Source organism: Ochotona curzoniae, unplaced genomic scaffold (assembly GCF_017591425.1).
Source record: "Ochotona curzoniae isolate NIBS_2020 unplaced genomic scaffold, NIBS_Ocur_1.0 scaffold_4701, whole genome shotgun sequence".
Taxonomy (NCBI): domain Eukaryota; kingdom Metazoa; phylum Chordata; class Mammalia; order Lagomorpha; family Ochotonidae; genus Ochotona; species Ochotona curzoniae.
The window spans coordinates 14,876,966-14,894,310 of NW_024467122.1; the positions used below are offsets into that span (position 1 = coordinate 14,876,966).

General features: G+C 46.8%; 1 protein-coding gene across 1 annotated transcript; it reads right to left on the reverse strand.

The window, feature by feature from the left end:
- Nucleotides 1-280: 280 nt before the first annotated feature.
- NAA30 (N-alpha-acetyltransferase 30, NatC catalytic subunit) lies at nt 281-16,097 on the reverse strand. The gene is made up of 4 exons (XM_040969080.1): nt 15,366-16,097; nt 10,788-10,911; nt 8,225-8,280; nt 281-2,114 (listed from the first exon to the last, which is right to left on the reverse strand). The coding sequence occupies exons 1-4, from the start codon at nt 16,095-16,097 to the stop codon at nt 1,977-1,979; spliced, it is 1,050 nt and encodes a 349-aa protein (XP_040825014.1). The 3' UTR covers nt 281-1,976.
- Nucleotides 16,098-17,345: the final 1,248 nt, after the last annotated feature.

Sequence of the window (17,345 nt, forward strand, 5' to 3'; positions counted from 1 at the left end):
TCGATACATGAGAACCTGCCAGTCAAATGAAGGGATGGAAAAAAACCTGAAGACAGAGCTTACTGCTTTAGTCTCCTTCAGATTAAACATAAGGACAGAGGCATCACTGTGCTGGTACTCTTCCAGATGAAGTCTCACCTCACTCAAGGCGGTCAGCTGAAAAGCCGAGTCCTGGGTGGCTGCCGCATTTCCTCATAACCAATATTCTGCCCGATAAACTTTCAAGGATAATAAAATAATGAAAAGTTTTCTTCAAAAAAAAAAAAAAAAAACTACAAAGGATCCCACCAGCAGGAAGTTTTTATTTTCATCAAATATAAATTGTGTATCTTTATTTGTAAAATTATTTGACCATGTTCACCTTTTCAAAACACTATACTGAGCAAAGAGCAGCTTTTCTTACCAAAAAAAAAAAAAATCAACAAACTTTCCTGAAAAGGGGCCTTTATCAACTGTCAATGGAGGTAGGGTTTTAAAAAAAAATACAGTAATTACAGCCATAAAATAAAACTCAAACCAAATCATGGAGCAGAAGTAGAGAATATGAAAATGGAAATAACACAAATTGCTAAAAAAAAACATTTTCCACAGAGAAATCTTGTTTTCTTATGGGTACCTAGGTTTTCCAGTTAAGTAAGTTATCACAGGTGTGCTGACTCGATTGAAGGCAGCTGATTTCAAACCTTGTTACACTGCGCCGGTCAGCGTAAGCTAACACACATGGTGGCTGCTGAGAAAACCCGCACAACTCACTCTACAAAAGATTTTCATTCTCCCCTTTTGTTTTTCTGGAGCAATAAGGCAAAGCTCCTCGGAGAATTCGCTCATACAAGTGAAAAGAAAATAAAGCAGCTTATAATTAATAAAAATGCATCTTGAAATTTATCTCTAAGATCAAGAACCAAAAATGAAGCATTTTAAGAAAAGGAAGCTATGGGAATCCAAATCAAGCGGGGAAAATAAAATTCCAGCTACTTTATAAAAGCTGTTCTTCACAACTTTGCAATAATTCTGATTAAATAAATCAAAGCAATTTACATTAATTTTCTATCGCTTTCCCAAAATTCCCTCACTTTCAAAAATTAAAAAAAAATAAGAAAATTAAAAAAAGTGCATCCAAAACCCAGCAATTCCATCAACTCCCTCGTCCCCCTGGGAGCCGTTCCTCAAAGGTTTTCCAAGTAGATTCAACTTCTTATAATCATGAAAGGGACTTGTGAAGTAAACCACTCTGCCACTCACCTGGAAAAGGTATCCAAATTATACAAATCTGAAATAATTTATTATCAAATTTTAGATTTTAAATAAAGACAAAGGTTTGTCTGTCAAGGCCTGAAAGAAAAGGACAGCATGCAGGTAAAAGGCGGAGATGAAGACAAACACAGCTACCTACACGGGGAGGACAGACGCCACTTCACTGCTGCTGTCACTCGCGAGACACGCCCCACCCTACGCCTATCTCATCCACTAATCAATGAGGTACCAATATTCAAGACCGGGAATTTTAATATTGAGAAAAACAAACAAGAGTTAAAATTGAAGCTTTTCTCTCACCCCCTTCAGAAAACTATGGTAGGCTTTGTGTGAAATGTTAGTATAAAGACTTTCACAATCTACGATGGTTTTTTTTAAAGAACAAAAACCATGTTCCACTTACAGGTAATAAAATGATCATCGTGTGAATCACATCGCCAGCGGACTTTGCAAATGAACACACCAATCGTGGCTGCCGACTGGCACATCTCCTCGGTACCAAAAGAACTTCTGAAGTTTAAAACACTCTTTTTAATTCGGAACAAATGTGCCATGCCAAAGTGCAACAAATATTGTGCGACAATCAACGAGACACTGACAGAGAAGAGCTGCATGGAAATTACGAAATCCACCTGCAAAGCAATTCTGTACAAATTGCATTGCATGCAACGGTCGAGTCTGCACGGTGAGAAGTCGCTCTGTGGTGTCAGGATGTCAGTTTCTCAGCGCAGCCACAGTTTAAGCCGCAGTGCATCAACTCCATTTAAATAGTATCTGAACAGCCGCTTATCTCGAACAAAACCAAGGTTTTCATAAAGTTTCAAAGCAGACTTGTTTGTTATTTCTGTTTCCAAAACAACCTTTAAAGAAATGAAAGAAAGTTGTTACAATTTCATAATTTAAAAAGCCCTCACAAAGCAAGCAAAGCGGAATGAATTTGAAAGCATACTCATTTAATGAAAATAATTAATATTAATTATAACAATTCATACAAATAAGCAGGGAGAACCCAGAGAAGCAGCTGTAAAATGATAACCAGTTACTGTTGGTCAAGGGAGGCGAGACCAACCTCTGTTCTGATTATTGTGATGTTTGTAGTTTTTACCAATGTTTTACTAAAACAAAGATGAATTATCACTTCATGAAGACAGATGACAAAAAATAGAAAAAAGATTTTCAAAAATAAACCAGAACTTGAAATTATTCGGATCAATCTTCAATGCCTATATTTTAGTAAATATCATCATTTAGTCCAGAAACAACGACCACATTTATCTAGACTCAAGCAGCCTGCAAACACTGAGTTCCAGTCCTGTATACCTGTTGGGATGCTTTCCAAGGAGTCCCATTACAACAGCATGCTCATCTGCTTACACGACACTTGTGGCTGTTTCTTGATTTCAGGGCAGACTTGCTGATGCTCTACAAGCCTCAAGTAATTATTCTTTTGCCTTTTGCAGAGAAAGTCGGCCATACCCACACCCAGACACTCAAACTTTAGGGTACATCACAATCGCCCTATTAAAACACACTGCTGAAGGGTTTAGTAAAACAAACTGCTGGGGACCCACCCAGTGCAGTATCCCAGTGGCTAAAGTACTCGCTTGGCATGGGCGCCTGTTCATATGCTGGCTGCTCCACTTTCCTTCCATCTCTCTGCCTGTAGCCTGGGAAAGCAGTAGAGGACAGCCAGAAATGCCAGTTGGTAGCCCTTGGGACCTTACTCCTGCATGGGAGCCATGGAAGAAGCTCCCGGCTCCTGGCTTTGCATCAGTTCAGCTCTGGCCACTGTGGCCACTTAAGAAGTGAACCAGTAGACAGAAGATCGTCCTCTCTGTCTCCCCTCCTTTCTGTAAATCCGGCTTATCAATAAAAAATAAATACATCATTAAAAAAAAAAACTGCTAGGCCTTACCCCAATTTTCTTTGGAGGTTTGAGATGGCATCTGCATCACATTATTTATTTATTTGAAAGGCAGAGCTATAGAAAGGGGGAGACAGAGCTTCCATTCACTAGTGGACTCCCCAAATGGCTGCAAGAAACAGAGCTGGGCTAGACAGGCCAAGCACTTCTTCCAAGTCTCTCACGTGGGTGCAGAGTCCCAAGTGCTGGGGCCATTCTCTGCTGCTTTCCCAGTGCACTGGCAAGGAGCTGGATCAGGGGTGAGGCAGTCATCGGGTCTGCACGAGCTGTCCTTCCGGAATACCGGCCCTGCAGGGTGTGGCTTTACCCAGCACGCCTCAGCACAGGCCCAGGAAGCTGAGCTTGAACCGGCCGACCGCAGGGTGGTGCTCGTGCTGCTGGCTGAGAGGCCGCCTTTTGGAGAACTACTTCTCCAGACATTATTGGTATCAAAACTTAACTGAGGAAGTTAAGTATTGATACTTGAGTTAATTAAGTATTAACTCCCATTTGGGTTTTTCTGTTTCAAATATTACTGAACTGGTAGCTCTGAAAATGAAGAACTAACATTTTGGAATACTGTTTTTCTTATTTCCACCAAAATCGGTCCCTAGCTCATCCTCCCAACAAAAGTTTGTAAAAACAAACATAATTCTAATTGTATTTTTCTATTGATTTTCAACCTACATCCTTGAGAATCATCAACACTGTGAGCCAGGTACCCACTCAGGGGCCTGGCATTCAGGGAAATGGCGGAGTAAGTGAAATGAAGTACAAATGAGGTGCAGTTCTCTTCCTGTTCCGGCTCAGGTTATCTGTAACTCTAAGTAGTAGAGAAATGGCAGTGCCCTCCACTGATGGGGAAAGCTGAACTCCACAGCTCCTCATCCAGTGACCAGGATCTCATCCCTTCTAACAGAAAGCACGTCACTCCTACGTCATTTTCATAATAACCTCGAGAAATTAATATGCTAATTTCTACTTTCTAGATTCTTGAAGCTTCAGGTCACCACAAGTAGAGCAAGGACAAAGCAAAGCAAATGGGCCGACTGACTGAGGGTCCAAATCCACCTTCGTTTACTGTCTGGCAAATTAAAATAAATGTTCAAAACACACATGAAGTCAACTACAGCTACACAAATACACACTTGAAGTGTGATGAAGATTAATGGCATTATCACAGATCAATAAAGAGCAATTACACAGAAAAATACACAAAGAGTAAATTAGTTAAAATGCAAAGATTATTGGCACACTGATTTGACACAAAGCAATCATGTATTATTTGACACAACAGAAAACGCCAGGGATCGGCACTGCATTGAGCGGGTTAGGCCAGCCCCTGGCCTAGCATGCCTTTGCAGACAGTCCACAGTCAAGCCCTCCGCCTCTGCTCCGGTACCAGGCCCCTGCTAATGTACATCATGGAAGACAGACGACGGCCCAAGCACACGGGCTCCGGCCATCCACAAGGAACAGCTGGCGGGGTTCCGGGTTCCAGGCCGCAGCCTGGCCCAGCCATGACCACTGCGGGCATTTGGCGAGTGAACCAGTGATGAGAGCTGGGTCACTCCCTCCCTTCTGTCATTCTGCTTTTCACATAAACAAACATATATATATGTGTATTATATATATATAAATATATATAATTTACATAATATATATGTAAATAAGGAGCAGGAGAAAGACTAACAATCTTCAGGTAGGAAAAAAGCTTCTTTGTAATACTCAGTTCTTATATCAACATATTAAAATGAAACCTGGGTTTATACTGGAAATTTATTAGAAAGCTACTCTAACTGTATTACATAATACGACAAAAGACCGCGAGGTTTTTCTTGGTTCGAAAGAGGCCTGTCAAAATTGAATTCTGCTTAAAGAAAAGTGAGATGCTGCACTGATTCTCCTGGCAACGAGCCAGTCCCTGGGTAAGCCAACCAGCTCAGGCTAACAGCACTTGTGCAATGCTCCAGGACAGGAAGCTGGGCTCAACTCAAAGTAAAATTACATTTTTATTGTTTTATAATGGGCCACTGTATTCTGGGAGTATAATTTCAAACTTTCCCTCAGAACAATAAATTACATACAAAGGCTATTTTCACATTTAAGTTTTTTTAAAACAAAAAGGTATCCCAACAGTATGGTTAAACTCTGCAAAGGCTGTTTTAGGCAAACTACAAAAACCATTTATTTAAAATCATACAGCAAAGAAAGCTCACAGAGCTATATTCACCCTTGCTTAAGTAATTCTACAAGTACAAAAAAAAAAAAAAATCAGCATTAGGCTTTTAGACCCAGGATGAAAAAAGAGTATTTCCATCCTGAAATATACCATTGATTTAGGATTTAATCTTGAGATTAAAAAATAGAATAACATCTCTGCATCATACCTCAGAACTTTCAACACCATTTAAACATGTGACCAGTTAAGGGGAACTAGGCAAGCAAGACCAGGTTAACTTAACAAGAGCTTAACCACAGCAACATTACAGTCCCTGTTCACAAATCTCTCCATCTTCAACATCAGAACATGGTCTAGCACTCCACAGACTGCTCCGAACTCTTGCACAACTTCTGTGACGCCTGCGTCGTCTCACCTTGCTGAGCCAAGCCCGTGTGGCTATTGTCCTGAGAGACTGACAGGTTAACAGCCCGGGGGAGTCGCTGAAGATGCCCAAGTGCTGGGCCCCTCCCTTCACACAGAGGTCAGCATCGGGTCCTGACTCCTTCCTGCTCTGCTCCGCTCCAGCCAGGGCTGCTGCAGCCATGGGGGGGGGGGGGAATCAGAGGGAAGATCTCGGTGTCTCCCTCTCTCCCTCCCCTTCTGGAAATCTGCCTTTCAAATAAATAGATAATAAAACTTATCTATTAAAAAAAAAAGAGAGACGCTCACCCACATGCCCAGCCCAGTTCTCCCCTGCACATTCTAGCTGGCAGCTACAGAAGTGGGTTGGCTGACTACACTTATACTTTTTGATATTAAAAGCTGTGATTTTTTCCCAGCTGTGTGCTACCTATCTGGAGTAAACTTACTTATCTTTATCTCAGAACAGCATCCCTGTGCCATCCAGTGCGTCTACGAGCCTTCTCATGCCACCCATGACCATGAGGTCTGGTCCCACAGGAGGGAGGCTTATGTGAACAAGGAACCTGTTGAATACCCTGCACTCAGTCTTGGCACACTAACATGAAGATATTCTCAAAAGCTACTGTTAAATTTAAGAAACAGTTATTGCAGGGTCATTACTTCGTGCTTAGAAAATGGGAGGCTCTACGTCACAGCGACAGGAGCTGTCAGAGGACAGGAGGATGACAGCTTAAGGACGCGTCAGCACTGCAGACAGCGGCTTAAGCGGACACCTGGGAGGCTCACATCCCACCCCGGGGTGCCAGTGTGCGTCCTGACTCCTCTGCTTTGTCTAGCACCCTGCTCAGACACTCCCGGAAGCAATGGATGACTGCCCCCAGGCGAGAGCTCCTGGTCCTGGCTACCGTGACCATTTGGTGAGTGAAACAGTGCATGCAAGATTCTCTTTCTTACTCTCACTTTCAGCCTTCCAAATCAGTTAATAAACCAAAAAAAAAAAAAAAGCCAGATAGCACCAGAATGGTGGAAATTTTGTGAACTACATGTGTAATAACTATAAATGCCTTCAATTTAAAAAAACACCCCTATTGAAATTCACCAAATTGCTTATCAATCTACTAAAAAAATTGCCCTAATTTCAGGTATTTTCAAAACTCTCTAAGGTATACTGACCACTCCCCAATAATGACAACTGTCATATGTACTGCTCGTAAGATAATGAAATGCCACTCTGGCCTCCCGACCACTGCTGGGATGTTAACGACACCCACACTGCACAGACCCCCAGTCACTGCTGGGATGTTAACCACGCCCACACTGCACAGACCCCCGGCCACTGCTGGGATGTTAACGACACCCACACTGCACAGACCCCCTAGTCACTGCTGGGATGTTAACCACGCCCACACTGCACAGACCCCCAGTCACTGCTGGAATGTTAACCACGCCCACACTGCACAGACCCCCTAGTCACTGCTGGGATGTTAACCACGCCCACACTGCAGACCCCCGACCACTGCTGGGATGTTAACCACACCCACACTGCACAGACCCCCCCCATCACTGCTGGGATGTTAGCCACGCCCACACTGCACAGACACCCCCACCACTGCTGGGATGTTAACCACGCCCACACTGCAGACCCCCCCAGTCACTGCTGGGATGTTAACCACGCCCACACTGCACAGACCCCCCAGTCACTGCTGGGATGTTAACCACGCCCACACTGCACAATGGCAATGGTTGTATTCCCAAACATCGCAGCATATGGTGAGCAGCTCTCACGCACAATCCTGTAAGACACGAGCCAGTGGCGCCCCTCACAGCCCTCACAGGCTCAATCAAGATGCTCCCAGGCAACAGATCTGTACTTCCACACCTCCTCTCTGCACTCTCCGCCTAGCACTAGAGTTTCAATGTGAAATGTGTATTTCAATGCATAGTATTCAATGTGAAATGTCTTCTGTAAGAGCTGGCAGCTCTCTCAAGGTTAAAAAGAGAGGAAAAAAAAAATGTTGTAAGGCATAAAGGACAACATGTAAGCAAATGACAGTTCAGTTTGTAAAAGCACCTTTTTTTTTTTTGCTCAAAATCCGTCTTCTTTTAACTTATGAGTCGCTTTTTTTCACCACACAGATTCAGATCCTCACTCCCCAGCCCCTTCCCTTTAATTACTATCTCCGTCTTATTATTGTTCCCCAAGTTATTACAACAGCATAATCATTCATTTCACAATGATAACAAAGTAACTACCAATTGTAGGCTGAAAATTACTTAAGATTTTACTTTTACATTGTTCAGAATTTTTAGCTCCACTTGTTTTAAGTTAAAATTCACGTGTTTGTGAATAGAATATAATTTGCCCCACAAGCTGCATTGGTCTAAACAGCAAGCAGTAGAATCTGAAGAATTACTGCAGGACAGTTATACAAGTGCTCAGTAGAACACTGCCCAGCACCCAGGCAGCTCCACTCACTCACCTCATCACAGTCTCCTTCAACCATGGCATAAATAGCTTTCTTCACCAAGTTAGTACCTAGAACACAGAGAGCAGTTTTAATGAGAGGAAGACATAATTCTTTAAACACACCCAAGCTGATATTCACAATGAACAGATATGACAAAGGCTGCTTTCTCTCTTGATACCCTCTCAAAGATGATCTCAAATTAAATGGCAAAAAGGTCAATCAGAAACTGAAAAGGCCAGAGAAGCTGCGACTGCGATCTAACTTTCCTAATGAAAGACCCAACTCCTCATACATTCCCTTTTCTCAGGACAAATGAATCGCTCCAAGCGGGACATTGTTCTAATCTGTTTGAAGATAGGAGAAAAAGGACAAAGAGAAAGGCAAGATTTGAGATGGACAGGGTAACCCTGAGACTGGGCAGAGCTCAGAGCACGCCCTGCCCCAATCCTGCCAGAGAGTTCTCGAATCCAAGGACAAGAGCTTGACAAGATGCCTCAGCAGCTGGCTGTGCCCACCATGGTCCAACGCTCTGGCTTGGCACTGCGAGCCTTCTAATGAGAACGGGCACGACTGCTGGCACTCCCATGATGTCAGGACTGAGTCAGTGAATGTCTCATAAAATGCATTCTAAGTCTGGGTTGCATGTAGCTGTTACACAAGAACAGTAAAGAGGGAGGGGAGAACTTCCTGATCTAATTTTTAAAAAAGCAAGACAAATTCTATTTTGGAAGTACACATGCGTACATGTGCTGCAAACCTTCAAGTCCTGAGTCCTACACTCTGAGCCAGCTTAGCACTTGACATGAGCCATTATCAGCTCCTCGTAATGCACCAGAGCCTCCAAACTGGTCTGTGAGACAAACCAAATCCACAAACATTCCTGGCGGAAGGGCTGGCGCTATGATGTAGCAGGTAAACCTGCTGCCCGCAACGCCCGCATCCCACTTGGATGCCGGTTGTGTCCTGGCTGCTCCACTTCCAAACCAGTTCCCTGTTAATGACTTGGGAAAGGCAGCAAAGAATGGGTCAGCTGTTTGGGGCCTGGCCACCATGTGAGACCCAGACGAAGCTCCCTGCTCTGGGCTGGCCCAGCGCTGGCCATGGCAGCCTTCTTGGGAGTCGTGCGGCAGGCAAAGGAAGATCCCTCTAAATACATAAATAAAATAAATCCTTAGTGGCAAGTTGCAAGACCATGAGAAAAGTTGGTAAACCTAACATGTTTAAGTAAACCTATTCATAACATCCCATGACATGTAAGATTATGTCAAACAGCCTTAAGTTGGAGAATAACACTTCTATTTTGTTTCTTAAAAGCTATGAGGCCTGACATGGTAGCCTAGCGGCTAAGGTCCTCGCCTTGAGCACACCGGGGTCCCACATGGGCACCGGTTTTGGTCCTGGCAGCCCCACTTCCCATCCAGCTCCCTGCTTGTGGCCTGGGAAAGCAGTTGAGGACGGCCCAAAGCCTTGGGACCCTGAACCTGTGTGGGAGACCTGGAAGAAGCTCCTGGCTTCGGATTAGCTCAGCTCTAGCTGTTCTGGTCACTTGGGGACTGAATCATCGGACGGAGGATCTTTCTGTCTCTCCTCCTCTCTGTATATCTGACTTTGCAATAAAAATAAACAAATCTTAAAAAAAAAAAAAAAAAAGCTACAAGCAATTGAAGTGCTAACAATTAAACACGGGAATAGACATCTAGTGTGTCTGAAGTACATCCCAGAATCTGATCTGCTCAGACAAGTGTCTGTCTCCCTGGTCCTCCCCTGTGAGCCCTAGATTTACTTTATTTTTATTGGAAAGGCGGATCTTCTGTCCACAACGGCCGATGCTATGCTGATCCAAAGTCAGGAGCCTCTTCCGGGTCTCCCACGTGGGTGCAGGGTCCCAAAGCTTTGGGCTGTCCTCGGCTGCTTTCCCGGGCCACAGGTAGGGAAATGGAAGGGAAGTGGGGCCACAGGGATTAGAACTGGCACCCATATGGGATCCCAGGCGTGCAAAGAGAGGACCTTAACCACTTGCGCCACCGCGCTGGGCCCAAGCCCTAGTTCTTAAAGCAGGTTTACACCATACTCCCCTGGGAAAGCTTCAGCCCTCCCACTGACAGGACCAACAAGGGCCTAGGCACATTTTTATATCACCCAACTGATTCTATTGTAAACCATGAACATAGATGAACCCAACACGCTAGGAAAGTCAAAACAGAGAGGAGTCCAGGAATTGCAGGAAACAATTCTAGTCTCCTAGCTGTCCCTGACTTATAACTTAATGCCTAATGGCTAGCACTAGGTCATGGCAATTTCTCCTTGATTTTGGCTTGGCCGAGGTCCACTTCGTCCACACCCAGACAGCTGCCTTGGGGCTAGGCTCCGTACTTAGTAACACAAAGCAGCTGGAATGTGATTAAAAGAACACGGATAAGTGCCATTTTCACGCTTTTCAGAAATATTTGAATTATAAAATCTTACCTTCCTTCCTTTAGCTCCAAATCCATTTCTACATATTGACACAGAAGTCTTTTGTTTCAAAACACAAAAATGAAACTGTATGCTTTCAGTTAAACAGTGTGTCTCTTACCGATGCCATTCCTCCTGTACTTGGAATCCACAGCTAACATGGCTATGTAACCTCTGCGGAACATCTTTTTGTGCATGTCCAACTTGCAAACGATGGCGCCTACACACTCCTCCCCCACCACGGCCTTAAAGATAAACAGACAGTTGGGAAGAGTTTAGCAGGTGCACGCGATGGCCCAGTGAGCACAGCAACCAACCACGCGGCTGCATCTCTGAGGATGAAGAGATGAGGACAGCTCCAGCAAAAGGGCGATCACGGCAGTTCCTGAAATCGCATCCCAGAATTTCTCACATGCTCTGGCTTTACAACTCCTCGATTCCTACAACACTGGTTTCTTGCAGTTATCAAAGCCCACAGGGAAAAAGCAAAACCATTTCCACACAGAAACATTCCAGTACCTGATAAAACCACACGCGACATACTTAACAGTTATAACCATTCACAATAAAGATGTACCTAAGGGAGTTGGGGGGAGGGGAAGGAGAATACGTGACAAAAACAAGTTTCAAGGGAAACACTGATTCACTAGAATCTGACGAAATAATGTCAAGCTTGTCCATTAGTACTGTACTTTTAAAGTTAATTATAATGAAGCTTTAGTGGAAGGCAGATGTGAGACATAACAGTTAAGACATGAATGGCAGTTCAGATCGAGCCAGAGCATAGGGAAGGGATTAGCAGGTATTGCCCAGATTCTACTCCAGGGCTTACTGAAGTGTGTGGGTCAGACGCCAGAGCTTGAAAGACATACTTTGATTTACAGAGCTATTTTGATTTAAAAAAATTAATAAATAAAGCCTTCCAGAGGGTGAAAAGGCTATAGGACACATGCTAATCATCCCATTTCATGAAGGTGCCCAGTGTCGTCACTGAAAATGTCTCTCTAGAGTTCTACAACACGGTGCTATGGCGTATATAAACACGGCAGTTCTCCCCCACTGTGTCGGCAAAGCAGTGCTTGCTTGCTGCGAATTGGCTTTTCAAAAGAAACTATTTCAACAATAAAAACTAGGAATGGATTAGAAAAATCAGAAGTCCCGGTTAACTTAATATTTAAATTTAAACTGCAAAATGAGTAAAATGTTCCAAAAAAAAAAAAAACTGTGGAGAAATCTTTTAGGCAAGATCATTCAGATCCATTTCACACAAATCTAAACTAGGTCATAAAAAAATGTTTGAAGAGATTATAAATTCTACAAGTCAGGATAACTAATTTCTCTTTTATCAGACATTACCAAACTACTTTGGGTCAATAAGACTCTAAAACTGTTTTCTGCCTTCTCAATAAACCAATCTTAAAAATTATTTTGAAGACATAATTTCTGCTTAACATTTCTGACAAATTCCGACAGCCTGTTCTGATTTGAAAATTCTCTCCAAATACGCGCAAGGGGTGCATACATGTGTACATATATGGCACAGCACACGGAGACTCATAGACCAAACGGCACATTTAAAATAGGCAGAAAATCGACCTCCCACGCTGGGCTCGTGCGAAACAAGACCCGACGCAGAACCAACGCCCAGGACAACCATGCTTCCAGGTTAACACCAAGAGGAAAACCACCAAGCACATGCAGCTGGACACAAATTTCAGACTGAAAAAAATGTCAAGCAAATCTTTGTCTGCTGGCTCTGAAAATAATAATTCCTGGTTTCAAATTAGTTTTGCCAATCTTTAGGAGCAGATATCAAAAAGTAGACATCAAAAGGAAGGCCCAGGGCCAGCACAACAGCTCAACTGGCTAGCCCTCCGCCTTGCAGTGCCAGCATACTATATGAGCACTGGTTCCAATTTAGCTCTGTGCCTGTGGCCTGGCAGTGGAAGATGGCCCAAAGCCTTGGGACCCTGTACCCGTGTGTGCGACCCAGAAGAGGCTCCTGGCATCAGATCAGCTCAGCTCCAGCTGTCGGAGCCATTTGGGAAGTGAACCAGCGGTGGAGGATGTCTCTCTCTGCCTCTTCCTTTCTCTATAAAATCTGCCTTTCTGATAAAATAATAGTTTAAAAAGCCCAATTAATGAAGCACCTGTTGCAGCGAGGAAGGCCAGTACTCTTTTCTTCCCGATAAAATGCTGACGAATGTAATTTACAAGAACCAGTAAAGTGCCTGTCAGATTTCCAAAATCAAAGCTTCTACAGGGACGTGTGAGACCCATTCAGTTAAATGTGGCTTGATTAAGACTTAACTTCACAGGACCAACGGCCTGTCAGCCTACAAAGCTATGAAACATAAAAATTGTGTGAAATAGATTCCCAAATATAGAACACTACAAATAGAAAACTGGAGGAAGCTGGGAAGTTAAATTTAGAACAAATAAACGGAAGTACTGTATTATATTGCTGAAATAAGCTTAAGAATGTCAAAAAGGCATTCGCACCTGGAAAGACTACAAATTCCAAAGAGGTGGCAGTGGCCACAAACAGGGAAGGCAGCGCCTCACATCCTGACCAACCTCTGCCTTTACATCCACTGCAACACTCAGAACTGTCACACTTTGTCAAGCAAGTGTTTGTACTTTTCTACGGTTCAACCCCGCAGGTTCCCCAAAGAAACCAGACAGGTTCTCGGAGGTTTCCAATCTCTTGAAATAGACGTTTGTAAGGAAAACCACTCCTTGGCGAGGACAGCTGGCTGCCACACAGTGGCCTGCGTTACACATGTAAAGGGAATGCCATTTTTCAGGTTCCTGTTATCCTAATTATCCTAATGAAGAGAGACCTCAAACCAGGAGCCCTTGCTCTGAGCGGAGCCTCCCTGCCTGCCATCTGGAGGGCTCTCAAATGCTCTGAGTCGCTCCGATCCGTAAAGGCCTTATGCATTAAAAAAAAAAGAAAGCAAAAAAGTTGCAAGATGTTATGACTGCATAAACATTAAGAATTTGATTTTTCAAAAACCTAATTCTTACATGAAATTCACATTTCAAAACATGCCAACATAAAGGCCTCTGTTCTAAATGGCCTGTTCCAGAATAAGGTTTTATTGTGCAATAAAGAACCTCCTGATTGAGTCTCGCACAAGGACACCTTGCAGAGGCCCACGGGGTGTAGGGGAGGTGTGTGTGTGGGGGGGGGGTCGCTCCATTTCCAGATATGCAGGATTCAATGTTAAACTTTGGCTATAAAAAGCTAATCATCCAGAGTAGGGCTGCCTGACTTCCAGCTTATCAGTCTCAAATAGCAGACAGGCCAAGAAGGGCCCATGTGACACCAGGACTTAAAAGCTGCCTAAACACCATGAAAACGCAACTACTTTCTAGAACTGAGAGAAAAACATCTATTTCGATTTAAAATGGGATTCGATTACACGCTCTGCTGGGTTCTTGGTACAATTAAATCAATCCACAATTTTCAGCATTTAGTGACATTTGTGATGGAGCTATAAATTATTTTTCTATATTCACTGACATGAACATAGAACTCCCATTTTTGATACAATGTTTAGAATCCTGATAATTTTTTAGAACACAGAATAATACCTGGTTGAAACAAAGGTATGACACTGAAGTTTGAGTAAAGTTAACGCAGAAAACAAGGGAGCTACCGCTAACTACAATACCCACATTTTATTTTCAAATTACCACCAAGCTATAAAATCAGAAAGATTTTTAAAGTACTGTCAAAACACACTTCTGGGAATTACTAAGTGAAACTAAATCCATGTTCCAACAATAAATTACAGTGGTGACTTTTCCCTTCACATATCATAAAATGGCATCTTTAGTAAAACTCAAGTGAAACCAACCTGAAAAACTCAAATGAGACCAATACGCTGGTGAGTTCATGCTAGCAAGCATATACCTGCGGTCGATGTTTGCGTTTCATAGACTGAAACTGGGCCAATATTGCTATGAAGAAATAACCTGCATTGTATTAGCTTGTCTAATAGCCAAGTCTTTCGCTTTCACCAAAGTGGAAAAAAAAAATCATTGCAACACAGGCCAGTGTTCCCAGTTTTTTAGGCCTATCTATAGCCAGTTTCTTTAAAACAAAGAAAGAAGAAAAAAAAGAGTAACAACTTCGCACACAAGTTTCCTACAGGCCTTCCAGTGCCCAGGAGTGTTAACAGCAGAGCGGGAGAGGGCAGGCTGGGCACCACCGCGGCCACTCCTGCCCAGGAAAGGGGCAACTGTCTCCACGAGCCCAGAGCGTGTGTGCAGCACTCAACTCCCCGAGGTGGCCCCAGCAGGCGCACTGACGGCCGTGCAAGCAAACACGTGCACGCTCACACACTGCTGATGGGACAGGAAGGAATAAGGCTGCCCCAGCTCAGAACCGGCATCAAACCATAGGCCCGCAGAGCGCTCGCAAGGCAATTCCAGGAGGCTCAGGTGCACGGCCCGGAGACCCCCGCCCCGCCACCCAATGAACCCGCAACGCGCCGGCGGGACGCGGCGGAGGGGGCGCCCCTTCCCAGCAGCAGCACTGACCGGCTCAGAACCGGGGGTCACCTCGCACAGGGACACCGCGTCTGCCGCCTGCACCTGCGGGAGGGGACCCTGCACCCCACCTGCCCCGCAACCGCCTTCCTCTCGTGCAAAGGGTCAGCCCTCCCCTTGGCCCTGCACACGCACTTACCAAGAAGCACAGCTGTGGCCAATTGTGGATAAAATATCTATAGGTATAAATGGAGTAGGGTTCGGACAGATCTTTGGTGATCAGTCTCATAATGTCGGGCATCTGCAGCTCGGACTCGTATCGGACGTAGCGTATCGTCCGATCCTCGCCGGGCTCCACCTCCCTGCCCGAGGGGCTCCTTAAACTGCAGCCGGCGCTTAGGGATGCGGACAGCAGCCGCACCTGCTCCTCCTGGTCACCGTGGTCGTCCTCCTGCCGCCGCTGCTGCTGCTGCTGCTGCTGCTGCCCGGCGCCCTCGGCCAGTCCATTGCGCGCCGCCGCTGCTTCCAGAGCCGGGCCCGGGAGCGCAGTTCTGGCCTTGTGGGGGTGCGCCGGTGGTGGGGACCCCTCGTCCGTGGCAGTCGCTCGGGGGTCCCCGTCCGGAGCGGCCGCGTTCGTCAGGCCCTTGCTCTTGAGAGAGGCGGCCGCCCGGAGGTGTCGCAGTTCGGGGCTGATCAATCCGTTGAGCTGCTGCGGCTGCTGGGGCTGCTGGGGCTGCGCCTGCGGCGGAGGGCAGCGGACGCACGGCCGCCCCTGGGCCGCCGCCTCGTGCTCCTCGTCGTCCTCGTCGTCGTCGCTGCAGCAGGCCAGGGCGGCCCCCGCCGGGAAGGGGCAGCGGGGCTCGGCCGTCGCCGGGGCCGGCGGTGCCGGAGGTGGGAGGAGGCTGCTAGGCCCAGGCGGTACCTCCGCCATCCTACGAGGAGGAGGAGGAGGAGGGGAGGGAGGGAAGGCCGTGTGAGACGCTGCCGGCCCATGGCGGGGGTGGGGGGGACAGGGGAACGGCCCCGGGGCGTGTGCGCGCGGCGAGGTGTGGGGGGGAAACAAAGGCACGAACCGTCTTCCCGGCGCTGCGCCCCCCCCCCATGCCGCGCCGCCCCCCAGCCACACACTCACTCCCACGCGCGCGCGCGCTCGCGCACAGCCAGCCCGCGGCCCCTCGGCGCCGCCCGCGCCCCAGCCGCCCGCCGTGTCACCGCGGCCCCTGCCCGGGCCCTGCGCCCCGCTCACCCCGCACCGGTCCCCGCCGCCGCCGCCGCTCGGCCACCGCCGAGCTCCCACTCCGCCGCCGCCGTAAAGCGCCTCGGCTGTTACCCCGGGTAAAGTTTCCTGGGCCTGGCTTTACGACACTTCCCTGCCTGCCGGCTGCCGGGCCGAGGGAAAGGGGCGGGCGCCGGGGTGACCTGCGCGAGGGGCGGGGACCCCGGGGCGGGGATTCGGGGCCTGCGGCTCCCCAGCCCCGCGCGTCTCTCCCGGGGCTGCCCGGGTGCGTCCTCGCCCAGCTCGCCACGCCGGGGCCCAGGCGGGCGCTCCCCTTCCCTGCCCGGCACGTGCCACCGGCTCCGGGCCCGGCCACCTGAAAATGCTTTTTCGGAGCTGTAAGGTGGTGAACTTGGGCCTTGACCCGGGACCCGGGGATGAGTGGGGCGGGAAAGCGGTTTACAGGAAGCAAACTCAAGGTAGCAGGTGGAGGAGAAGAAGTTAAGATAGTTTGAACTGTGAGAGCAGGAGGTTGGCTGTGGAAAACTCGGGGAATTCAGTTTACCCAGGCCTTGCCCCAGGAGGCCAGCGAACAGGTGTCCTTTACTTCTTTTCTAAACCCCTTCCTCTCCCCAGCCTGGAGAATTGGGGGTCAAGTGGGACCAGCAGGTGGACAGCTTCAAGTGAGCCCGGGGAGCCATTAGAGACAGACAGGAAACACGCCCCTGAACTTGTGACGTGAATTGTGACAGGTGGGGGGCACCGATCAAGGGTGCCCGCGCCCCTCGTGTGTGACCCTCCTGGGCATACAAGCTGCCCTGCCCCGGTCCACACCTGCGGAGGCGCGGCCAGTGTGCACGCAGAGACCAGCTGACAGTGCGCCATGAGCAAAGTAAGGTTTTTTTAATGTAAAAGCATATTTGGGGAATATAATTCCGTGACTGAAAATGTTTGCAGCTTTCT